The 12658-nt window shown below is 43.9% G+C and overlaps 1 protein-coding gene across 8 annotated transcripts in view; it reads left to right on the forward strand.

The window, feature by feature from the left end:
- LPP (LIM domain containing preferred translocation partner in lipoma) overlaps window positions 1-12658 on the forward strand; it is a 334290-nt gene that overhangs the window by 166844 nt on the left and 154788 nt on the right. For 7 of the 8 annotated variants that reach the window (XM_083868545.1, XM_083868547.1, XM_083868550.1 and 4 more), the window contains one exon: window positions 1730-1852. The exons of the other annotated variant lie outside the window; for it this stretch is intronic. In XM_083868545.1, coding sequence (XP_083724671.1) covers window positions 1730-1852 — 123 coding nt within the window. The remainder of the gene's footprint in view (window positions 1-1729; window positions 1853-12658) is intronic. 8 annotated transcript variants of the gene reach the window in all.

The raw sequence follows: 12658 nt of genomic DNA on the forward strand, positions 1-12658 counted from the left end.
ACTAATGGATGCCTCAGCACGTATAAATTTGACAGATCAGAGACTGCCTGCTTTGCATAGCCTGTTTCTCTTTGACCAACTTGCCATTTACATGTCAGATTGAAAACTGGGGAGTTCTTTAAAACAGGTAATGATTGACTGCTCCTAAAATGAAATTTAAATAAAAACTATCTGGAACAGCCAGTGAGTGAAAGGTAAAGGCAAATTTTTGGCATGGAAAATTGAAGTAACTTGGTGAGAGTGAAGGCAAACAGAGCTGGATTGTCTGTGGGAAGGTGCTGGTATAATCTGAACAGCTTTTGCCGTTGAAATTAGGTGAGCTGTTAGGTAATTCTTTTATAGTTTTACTACTGACATCGTCAAGCTCTGAATGAGCTCTTCAGCACCAAGCTTGTAGTTGCATGTATGCAGAGAGGTTCTGTCCTGTCCAGGGGATTTGCAGATAAGTAAGACATGGAAGAACAGAAGAAAAATAACTCAGGTTGAGAAAAGACTTTCAGTGTAGTATTTCACTTGACTCAAGAACTTTGTTTTCTGTCCATGCCCTGGTGGTGGCCTGGCTCAGTGGGGCTAGCCCCTGGCACCTACTTTGTCCGTGGCAGGGATCCTCAGCTGGTTTTTCTTAAATTTCCCATTCCTAGTGGAGCTTTCTAATTCCCAAACCAATGAAAACATTGAGGAGGGTGTTTCCTAGCCTTTACCTGACTTTGTGCCCTGTTGAGAGGTCCTGCTGTTGGGTTGGGCTGTACAGCACAAAGATCCTTCCCAGAGGTTTTGGACTAGGTTGATTTAGCAAAAACAAAGCATGTGAATAAGTCCTCTAAAAATGCTTATTCTAGCAGAGATTGCAGTACTCCCCTTAAACAGTGGCTTGGGGGTCACATGCTGAGTTCTTGGTTTTACTTTTTGAGGTGGGTGTTGGTGGTGAAAATTCACATCTCTTCTCTTCCAAGTGAGAGTCCCTGCCAGCCTGGGTACAAATGGGACTGGGCTGTTTCGAAAGCAGAAAGAAATCAAAATGTACTGAATTAGAGTCCTTGGCTGCACGTTGGCATTTGCTCTGGACACGGGCTTTCCTGCATAAAAGCTTTTTCACAAGGACCTTACTTATGTTATTTTGTGACTGCTTGTTGCAAATCACACCCTTCACCTTCAATCTGCTAGAAATGGATTGAACTTTTTCACTCTTCCTTGAAGGAGCTCATTTTTCAGATGGAATTTATGAAGAAGTGTTTAATCAGACAGGTACAACTACCAAGAATTGGTTTAAAATAATAATACTAGGTGCACGTGGCCAGTCACTGGCTACTGTGGCTTGTAGCTCTGTTCTGTTTGTGCTTTGCCTGAGAAGAGAACATGGCAGAACAGATGCTCTCAGGATCCAGGTGTTTCAAGCCTGTCCCCAGCTTTGTCTTTTCAGACAGGTATCCTTCTATAACACATCTTCTCCATCTTACTTTGTGGGAGATTGCTGAATTGCTAATCCTCCAAGTCAATTTTACACAATGGGACCCTTGGCATGTAAGTGAAGAAAAGCAGCAAAGCAGCATAAATTCCTGTGAGATGGAGACTTGCTGTTAGTTCTAGAGGGAGCTATAGGATTTCAGCATGTTTATCCCTGCAACTCGAGAGATATTTCTGGGCATGGGTGCAGCTCTGTGATAACAGTAATAAAATATGTGCCAGGCCAAGTAGTTGGAATAACTGGAACTTTTATTTCTCCTTTAAGGTGAATCCTGGTGGCAAGACACTTGAGGAGAGGCGGTCCAGTTTAGATGCAGAGATCGACTCTCTGACCAGCATCCTGGCTGACCTGGAGAGCAGCTCTCCATACAAACCTCGGACTCAACAGGTTAGTGGCACGTTGCGTAAACACAGAGTGGGAAAGGGGCCAACATTGACTTCTGGAGTCAATTTGCTAAGTGCTTGGTATTTGTTGGGAGAAGGCCTGCCAGTTCCTCTTGATAGCATCCAGATGTGGCTGTCAATGGGGAGAAGGGTGCAGCTGCTCCAAGGGGGCACTGGCTCAAAAGCTGCCGCACCTCTGAGCAAAGGGCCTCTGATCCTGATTGTCAGATTGCCATAGAGATTGTTAGAAAAATACTTGCAAAAAATGGCATTTCATTTGCCTCAACTTTCAACTGACAATGACTTGTGAATTAAAACCTTCTTGGTTCACAAGTACTTTTGTGCTTTTATTTTCTTGTTGTTTTTCTGTTCTGTTAACTTTTGTCTGTCGTACTGCCAGAAGGATCCAGATATCCTCATCTCATGAAGTGGCTTGGATCAGAGCTCAGCTGTCAGGGTGGCTGTAGCCCAGCAAGGCAGACTGGAATTCGCACTTCTCTGCTGTGTCTAGACGAGGACTGCAGGGGTGACAGCGACTTGGCTAATTTTTGTCACTCATCTAGGTAGTGCTTGAGTGGAGCTATTTAAGTTCTGGTGAGATGTCATCTATTTATCAGAGGAAGTGGTGACACCCCAGTAGCACTTTTAAAAGGGCAATTCTTGAGATCTCATGAAATCATCCTAGATATGTTTGTGCCTTGTCTTTCCTTCCTAGTCTCTTGACTGGTCTCATTTCTTACATGTGTGTGGGTCTGTAGGCTGTATACAGCTATAAGTATTCTGTATTTCTCTTAGTAAAGCCCCAAAAGTCAAAAGTATCAAAGGAATAGTTAAGTGATGGGTGCACACCTGCTATCCATAGAAACCTTCTCTTTGATTTGTCTTTTTTGGTCGTTTTCATCACTCTGTTTCTTTTAAGTAACTGAGAAATGGTACTTTTGGAGTAGAACTAAAATAGTGATTGGTCTCTTTAGATTTGCTCTTCTTCAAGTCTGCAAATGGAGCAAAAGCAGAGCTAAATCAGATTTATGCTCTTTTGAAAATGTCCCCCTGCACACAGAGGCTCTGGGTTTCCATCCTTTCTGCAGGGACCTCCCTATAAAGGGAGGTTCTGTGAAAATAATATGGGGTTCTGTGAATAGGTTGTTTTTTCACTTTTATTTTACACCTTTACCATTAAAAGAAAAAATGTAAAAATCACAGCATTCAAATGCAAACTTGTGCAGGTGTATTTGAGTTTCCAGAGGATTTGAAGTCATAGTCAAAGTTTGGGACTTGATCTGACTTCTGAAATTCATCACTCTTCAAGATGATGTGCTCATTCCCATTCATGCACATGCTTGTTCTCATGGCTTTCTGCCACAGCTCGGGTAGGGGCTCTGCAGACTTGTCACCTGCACCCAGGAGCACCTGGATGGTGAGGCTCCCAGGTGCATTACACACTGTGTGATCTGGTGGGCAGAAGAAGCTGAACTCCATCTCTAGGATCAAATCCCAGCTGGATTTGTTTGGTATATCTGACTTTTCAGCATCTCTTGGTAATGATGTCCTGTGAAAAGTACTGCTACAGCAACTTCTGACTAGAGCTGTTAGAGAGGGAAAATGCCAGAGTTGGGTGTATCATCTGCTGTAATTAAAGAGTACTCAAACAAGTCCTTGAAAGGTGGAACTAGAACGTAAAGCTTTGATATTTTCCTTTGTTTGATCTGTACTAAGTATTAAAACTGGTGAGTCATTTGATGGTCTTATAGTAGGATAATAGATTAGGCTGCAAACTGTAAGGTACTTACTCAGAACATCAGCACATTTATTGGATTACACCTTAGCTGACCTTCCCAAATTTATCAGGATAATGGCTGCAGATAGGAAAAAAGAGCTACGACTTGTTTTCAGAGAAGGCATTCTCAGTTGTGCTTACGCAGTTAAAGTATTATAATAATTTTATAGGAATACCTTGCCCTTGGGGATAGTCCTACTCTGGAATAAGAGAAATTTTATTGTTACATTTCTTTTTAAAATTATCTTCAAGACAGTTTTAAAGCAACGTAAGATAAATCGGAACGCAGTCCTCTCTCACTGGGGCAGGAGTGATAGCAGGGTAATGACAAGCAGTTTATTTAACATATGCTGTCCATTGGCATAAATTCACACAAAGGGGAGCTCTTTTGATCCTTTTGGTACGAGTTCAAGATTGCAAAGACACTCACTGCACCAGGGGGTGCCTCTGATACAGAGGGATGTCATGTTTCTCAGAAAGTTTAGGCCAGCATCAACCCCAGACAACGTCCCTAAGCCCTTGCTGTTGAGGACGTGGGTGAGTGTGAATCTCTGCACCATCCCTGCATTGCTTATCTGGCTGTCACTTTGGTGACATTATTTGTGTGCCGGGCAAGTGACAAGGACACTGCCATGAAACTGACCACCATTAACAGAAGGCAGGAGAGAGTTTGGACACCTGTGTTCAGCAGTGCCCTCCTGGTACCTCCTGGTCCTGCCTAATTCTAGGCAGCTGAGTAGGAAAGCAAAGGTGACCTGGGCTGAGTCCATGTCCTGCAAGCAAAAGTCTCTCTGAATCACAGAAGCAGTCAGAAGTGATTAAATGTAAGGTTTTTTCCTTTCAAGATTGCGCATACCTAAAAGCACAGAAAATTACAAGACTAAATCATCATCTTTAGCCTCAACAGAGCAGCATCTAAGGATGTTTTTTGTCTTGTGAGGTGCTGTAGGAGAGACTGTATTTAAAGAATTCAGCTAGAACTGAAGTTTTAGAAAGGATCTGCATGACCTTCACCAGCATGACCAGTTCTAGCCCTCTGGTACAGTAAATTGAAATGGACAAGATGACCAACATGATCTCAGAATTGCCATGACTGCAGTGGCATATGAGGTTTAACTTGCCTTGGGTGTTGTTGGAAGAACTGCAGATGCATTATGAAAAAAAGCTAATTAATATTTTCCTCCTGTTTGGTGCAGTTTGGAAGTACTAGTGTGATGAGTAAAGTACAGAGCACCTCTTGTGTAGCTGCTGCAATGTGCTTCTGTGTACATATCACACCTTCTAAATTGCAGTAGCTCATTGGAAAGTTCAGAGGCAGAGAACCCACTGTATCTTTCATTAGTAAAAGGAGGCATTAGTAAAAGGCAAGATATTAGGTGTGTAATTTCCATGGATGGGAGCAGGGGCAAGTCATAAACTGTGTGAACCCCCTAAGTAGAGGCCTAGTGAATGCTGTGGTCATCTGACTCCTCTATTAAAGGGTATTTTCCTTGGTTTTTACCTGTTCTTAATCCTTGCTTAAATCCTTGCATAAGAGATCAGTGCAGCAAGACCTTAACCAAAAAAAACACCCCAAACCAAACATGCCAAATTTCAGCCCATAAAACAAATGTTTGCATTTTTTAAAAACAAGAAAACTTTGTGACTCTGGAGAAGGGGCTTCCAGCAGAGACTGTGAAAATGAAATACTGGAAATAGCAGCACACACAAGCTCAGGATTTTTTGTCCCTGCTGTGAATTATGTATTGAATGATGATTGCTTTGTCTGGAATTGGACACCTACCTTCCAAAACTCTTGAGTTTTATCCTGAATTTCCAGCAGAATGTCTGTTTGGCAAAATAGTACTTTGTGGGAGGTGTACCAGGTAATAAGATGTGCCTGGTCTGATGGTATTTAAAGTTTTTCTAAAAGCAAATGCTCTGTGGCCAATATTTGTGAAGTATTTGAATAGCAAAAAATCTTATTTGACCATGCACCATGGTCAAGATGAAATCTAGTTGTGTACAGCTCTCAGAGACAGCTTAATCCAGGGGGAACTGGGCTGGCACCCTGGAGACCTGTTTCATTCCCAGCAATCACTGCTGTGCTAAATGACCTTGAATGTAGTGTTTCCCATCTCCTTCTGCTCAAAATCTCTTCTGTCCTTGTAGCTTGGCAACCTCTTCAGTGTGATTTGCCTCTTAGTCCCCATGTGTGTGGCACGTAGCAACGTGGAACCTTGGTCTGGGTTGAAGGCCTTTGGGTGATGTGGTTGTGCAAACAGGTGGGGAACATGAAGGCAGAGTTAGGCAAGATATCTAAGGATTCATGCCTGTGTCCCTGCCTCTGTGTCATTGCCCCCAATACTAGACATCTGTCACTATCCAACACTTTAAGCCAAAGTGAGCACTATTTTGAAGGGAAAGAGGCTCATTCTCAATGTGAGCTACAGAACAATAAGAATGTAAAAAAAATTAAATTAAAAAATCAGTGATATATTTTCATTAAGTTTCAAGCATACTGGGAAATAATGTCTTGTAATTAGTGGAATTTAAAAGGGATTTAAATGTTTGACAGTGCTGGTGGTTATCCTGTCACTTCTTTTGATAATCGTTTGGGATAATAAAAGCAAAGGAAAGGCAATGGACGTATTTTCTTGCAGGGTGGTGGAACAGGACTGAACAGTTTCAGCTGTACAATGGCAAGCCACTGCAAAAAGTTGAGTGCTGAAGACAAAACAAAATAAGGCAAAATGTTGAGTGCTAAAGACTCCTAGGAGGTCACTTTCCTGTGAATTTCTGATTGTAGTGCCCCACTTATAGCTGTGTCAGGAATGCACAGCTCAGAGTTCGGGTGTTTTATCTTGGTTTATGCAGAGCTGTGTCTCCAACCATGATTAAAGCTTCCAACCCAGCAACGAGAAGCACATTCCCCAGCTTTGAGAAAGATCCTTATGATTGCTCTTGGTTTGGGCTGTGAGGCTCTGTGAAAAACAGATCACTGAATCTGAACTCATAACAGTCTGTGCAAATTTGCTAGTCCAGGCTCAGGGTCTGTTTGATTGTTCCTGGTACTTGCCTGAGCCCGGCTGCTCAGGTTGGTTCGCACCAAAAGGAGTTTTTTGGAAGTACCGTCCACAGGGTATGTTACAGAACTCCAGTTGTTGTGAGGAATGTATTTATTTCTTTTAAGAAGAAAAATTTAGGGGTACAAGCAGATTGAGATTGAGATTGATTTGGTGGGTTCAGAATGAATTCCTCCCTCCTGGAGCATTTATGTGACAGAGAGTTTTATGGTTCCTCAGTTATGGGACTCAGGGGGATATGGCTTTTTCAGATGTTCAGTTTGGGCTGAAATGGATGGCTTAGTTTCTGCCATCTTCACATATGATATTTGAGGTAAGTTTCCTGGCCCCATTCTGCTGGTCTGAGCACATCTAACTGCTGGGCATCTGCACAGCTTTGCTGAAGAGTCTTCAGTGTTCAGCAGCACAGCACGGTAGCCAGGCAGTGCTTCCCCAGTTGCAAAGGGCTCTTTGTATTTGTTTTCTTGAGGTCTGTGTCTTTTGGGCTTTGAGGGCATTTGAATCTCTTTGTTGTAGAGCAAATGGACTCATTGGAAATAAGCTCATCTGCTGAAACTGAGAAGCATCTGCTGTCCATCCTAAAGGGTTGATGACCTTTTAGTAGGACCATCCAGCTACTCCAGAGCTTTTGTGCTATACTTTCATGCTTTTCCTGAAGGCTGTGAGTGCTGCTGTTTTGTTGACTTGGATGGCTCATGTGGACACAGAGGGACATGTCTCACAGTGGTGTGCCCATGCTGGCCTTGGGCTGGTGAGCTCCTTGTAGCAGCATCAGATGGCTTGTGCAGATTCACTGCAGGGTGCTGACTATGGCTGTTCTCAGTGGGCTGTGACACTTTTGCCATAGTCATGGACATTAGGAATTGCATGGGCTGTTCTGAAGAGGGGGTCACCTCTGAGAGGTGTGCTTCTGCTTCTGGCTCCAGCACTCTGGCTTTGCTGTCTGGAAAATCCATGTGGATTACTGAAAGTAGGAAAGGAAGCGTTGGAGTAATTTCAGTAGGTTCCTCCCAGCACTCAAAGTGCAAAGCCTCTGCATCCAGAAACCCTTCCTCCTGCAGTTCCCCTCTCCAAAGGCAGAGTGACATTCCCACCCCATGTGGGTGGCATTTGAGGTTGTCCCAGGGTTGGAGCTTTCTGGGAGGACCACTGTGGGTGCACTGGCTGTGAGCAGCACATCTGTCCTGCCATCCCTGACAAGTCTGCAGGCAGGAGCGTGCACAGGACGGGGATGCTCAGCCATGAACTTGTGAGTTGGGAGGCGTAGCCAAGAGATGATTTAATGCATGTTTGGATTTGGTCTTTCTCTATAAGAAGGGAAACCTTCCTGCAGTCATCAGCTCCAGCCGGTGCGTGCGGCAGCTGATGCTGCTCTGATTAGCAGATGCCTGAATCGGTTGCATCTGCTGGTATGTATTAAACCTTAATCCTTTTGATAAGAGCATGTCCGTGAAGATTTTTAAAGAAAGTTTTCTGAGATCCCCGATTATCAGCCTGTCACAGATGAACAGGATAAGAGTGACCTTTGCAGGGTATTATTTCTTCCTCTTGTACTATCATCAGAGTGAAAATAAATCAGCACTACTCCTGCTGTTTCCCCTTCTGATATATAATCAAGTTCACAGAAATATGAGCAAGGTTTTCTTTTCTATTTTTCCCTTTCTCTTTTTCTGCATCCATTTTGATTTTCTGCCTACGTGTTTGGCTAAAGCTTTAGATTACGACTAGTGTTGGATATATTGGACTTTAAAATCTGAGCAGGCATCTCAAATTTGTATATGGATAAAGATAAACATTTACTTTGGGAACAGTGATAAAAAGCAAATAGTACTTCATAATTTGGTCTTTTTCTCATTCTGCATTTGTGATTGTTTTGCTGTGAGTGGTTAAGAGCAGGGCTCTTATTCTCTAAAGCTTTTCAAGGCCTTCTACCTATTGTTATGTTTTGTTTTCTATCTTTTCCCCCACAATGGGACTGAGCCACTGTAAGCCATCATCTCAGGAAGGCTGTCATCATTTCCCCATCCTTGCATTTTGGCACTCGCTGTGGTTTGGCACTCTCCTCAAAGGGCTGCGGCACACTTCACAAGCTGTCCGTGTGTCCAGCCAGCAAAGAGCAGCTGCCTCAGGGGCAGGAACCTGTGTTTTGTTGTGACACAGCCTCTGCTCATGTTCTTGCATGGGTTGATGCATCTGAGTGCTTCAGCGGCATCAGATTCACCACCAGGACAGCAGCCCTGTGAAATGGGGAAGTATACGGGCTGTCTCACGGGCAGGGGAGGAACCTGGGCACTGGGAGATCAAATGACTTGGTTTGTGCCTGAGTCACCAGAGGAGCTGAGGCCACCCCATGGGCACCCTGTCATGGATTTGTCTTCATCTCATACCCCATGGGAATGGATGGGCAGAGCGTGTGAGAACACCCCCTGTCAGGAAGATTTAAAGAGGTCTCAGGTGTGGGGTTGATTTCCCCATGTGTGGCAGCCACTCTTCTGCCCAGTGCCTTCCACGGAACTAACTGGAGTGTTTTGAAATGGAAGCACAGTTGATTAATTCTTCCTACCCAGCACCCATTGGTGTCCAGCAGTTGGCTGCTGCCCACATATGGTTTGATTTCTGTGACCACTTTTAAGTGGGTCTGTGGGAGGGGTGGTATCTGTGTGCAGGACTCTTTGGCTGGAGAGGAGGGATCCCTCAGATCCCTGTCTTGGAGAGCTGAAGGGAGGTGCTGGCTGTCCTTGCTTGGCCCGTGGGGTGGCCCCACTGCACACGTGCACAGCGAGCTCCAAGCCTGCTGCGTGTCCTGCAGGCAACTTGAACTTTTGCTCTTCCAGACTGTGCTGTAACCAGGATCTCTGACCTGGAACATGGATTGTTTGGCTGACACACACAGACAAATGCCAATGCTAATACTAGGGGGAAAAGGGAAATGGGGGTGCAGTCAGGAGAGGTAACAGATGAGAACAGGAAGGGTCAGAGTCTGCTCAAGACGCAGGACACAAGTCCATAGGAAATCAGGCTTCCTTTGCTCTGCTCTCTATGGCTTCTGTTCCTTTTGTGTTGTGTTTTTCTCTTCTGTGCACAGGAGGAACCAGCTGCGTTTCCCTCCCTGCTAGGAAAAGGAAATAGTTCAGCGCCAAGGGAACAGCACAGCAACTTGTAGAAACACCTGCATGGCAATACATCCCTTGGGACTTTGCTCTCACTGCGGACTCTGCTGGGTGTATTCCCCAGGCCATTTCCACCAAAATGGGAGCGATGACTTTGTGAATTGTGTATCACACTCACAGCAAGGAGGGCATTACCTTGGTTTGCCTTCAAATTGCTTGGAATCTATCCAGGGACCATTGCAGGGCAGGTATAGATCCTGTTGATGGGAGCTCCTGTGGAATTGTTCTCTTTAGAAGAGGAGGGCAGCTGCCTTCTGTAGTGGTAGTTTCTAAACACAATTTGAAAGGTGAAGGCTTAAACACACTGGGAAGCCCTGGAATTTAAAGTATGGCCTTTGTGAGTTTGTCCTTGTTACTTACTGCTGCCTGTTTGCAGGAGTACTTGCAACTTTCCATGTGTTTACCCTTGTTGTGCCCTGGGGTGGGAGAAGTTTGGTTCTTTTGTTCTGCAGATGGAGAACTGAGGCACAGAGAGACCTTGCAGCTTATTGTAAAACGGGGCCTTGGACGAACATCAGACTCACTGGTCCATCTTGTTCTCCGTGGTCTGTTTTTCCAGGGGTCTGCCCTGCCAGGGAGGGAGGACCTCCCCCTGGAGCCCTTGCTGGCCATTCCAAAGGCAGAGCAGGTTTATTCACAGCCTCATTTCAGGCAGAGCCACCTGTAAGGACCTAGAGCTCCACAGAAAAGTGAGACCTGGCCCTGTAGTTTCTACATCAGACTTTGTCACCAGTGTGTAAATAAACCTGATCCATTTGTAGCCTGAATATATCTCAGGATTGTTCCAAGATGTTCTAGTTCAAAACCTAGTTCATTAAAGTAGGAGGCGGAGGCATCTGTGAATGGTTTGAGAAGCAGTGTCTATATTTTCTCTTATTGATTGCCTTTGGCCTTCCTGTCTGGAACCTTTTGAAAGATGACTGTGATGCTGAAATGCATTCTCTTTCTGTATATTAAAGCTGCCTAGGCTAAAAAAAAACCTAGCCCACATCTAGCCTGTATCTGAGAGCCATGAATTGATAGATTCTTGCTCTAGCTCTTCAAGTAACTGTAAATTACTCCAGGCTGTTACAGTTTCATTGTAAGGAAGTTCCTTCCTTGACTCAGACTTCTTTGCATCACAGTAAAATGCAATTAGGTGACGTACTTATTGTGGCTTGGAAGCACTTAGAATTCTCTGAGCCTTATGTTGTCAACTTTTGCTCAATAGCAGGCTTGTGGACTGTGTCACTGTGCCTGTGTTAGCATATATTATCACCATATGGTGTTTCAGTAGTGAATAGGAAACTTCTATGAGTATGTAAAAGAGGATGAAATGAAAAAAAAAATAAATTACAGTAAGATAAAACTAACATGCTGCTTCCCTGCTGAAAGTGAGCATTCTAACTAACTGCTGTTTCTATAGGAAATCAATAATGTGTTTGTCCAATGGGTATAACTGTCTTCCCCCACAGATTTAAAAAAGAAAACTAAACAAAAGAAAAAAAAAAGGACCTGGCCAGAAAAAGGAATTTTTGAACCAGTTATAAATACTTCTGCCAATGTTTGCAGTCTGATACTGATTCCTCCCTGCCCAAACAAAATATTTTGAGTCTTACAATGAATTCTTCACGTAGAAGGAAGTAGTTTCGTGTGCATAAGTACAGTAAGAGCAAGGGCAGGTAGTGCAGTCTGCATGGCACTATGTGCCTCACAGGCAGGATTGTTGCAATCATCTCACCTGATTGCCAGCATCAGCCAGGTTAGAGACTTTGCTGTCTTGCCATAAATGGCACGCTTGTTTCTCTCTGGGTTGACAAGAGTCTGAGTACGTTGCCCCCTCTGGAGTGATTTGTAAGATGTCAATGAGAACCCATTCCTGTCCAAGGCAGCTCAGAACCATGAAGAATTGCCATCTTGTGTATCAGCAATCACTCCAGTCATCCTGGGGCCTCAAGCAATTCTGATTCTGTCTTCCAAAACCATTAACTTGTGTTCCAAGGAGAATTCAAGAAAGATGGGAGGCACAGTTCTCTTTCCATCCAGCAGAAAGCCAGGATGGATGTGCATCTTCAAGCTGTGATTATCAAGAGGGGAAGAGAAGATGCTGGGGTTGATTACTGTGCTGGTTTGCAGAAAGATCAACTGTGCATTACATGGAATATCTGTGCGGCTAAGACCCTTTTATGGTCCTAAAAGTGGTAGAAAAACAGTTGTTCAGCTGGATTTTTTTGAGCCCTGTGTAGTTCAGCAGGGAGATAGTACAGATATTGTTTTGAATTATATTTAATCTTTTTCTGGAAAGATTTTGACTGAAATCTGCATCAGCAGCTCATGTCCAAAGTGCAAGAAAGGGTTACCACAAAGATCAGAGTGTTTTATGGGGCCCCAGTGACAGCTGCTACCATGCTCGAGACAGCACTCTCTGCTTCCTGAGAAAAGCTGTGGAGATACCACATGGGGGATGAATTGTTAAGTGGTTCTTTTGGGTAAATGTCCATCACTGTTAGATTTTGGAGATATCTGGAAGAGCCAGAGCCAGAACCCCAAAGCAGGACTGTTTAATACTGGAAATCATCAGACTTTCTGGCAAGACTTGCCTTTGACAAGACTTGGCTTTGACATCGTTAAGTAATGTGGTCATTTCTAACTAATGGCAATAAAACTTTAGGGAACACCTGCTGTTTGGATATTGAACATATGTGTGCGTGCTCATGTAAAATCACAAATGCAGGCAGGTCTAGAAAATACAATTTATACTTGGCATCTTTCCTACAAACTGTATTTCAGAACACCTTAAAGCCTTCCTGTAAATAAAA

This window comes from Zosterops lateralis (assembly GCF_965231275.1).
Source record: "Zosterops lateralis genome assembly, chromosome: 10".
Lineage (NCBI taxonomy): Eukaryota > Metazoa > Chordata > Aves > Passeriformes > Zosteropidae > Zosterops > Zosterops lateralis.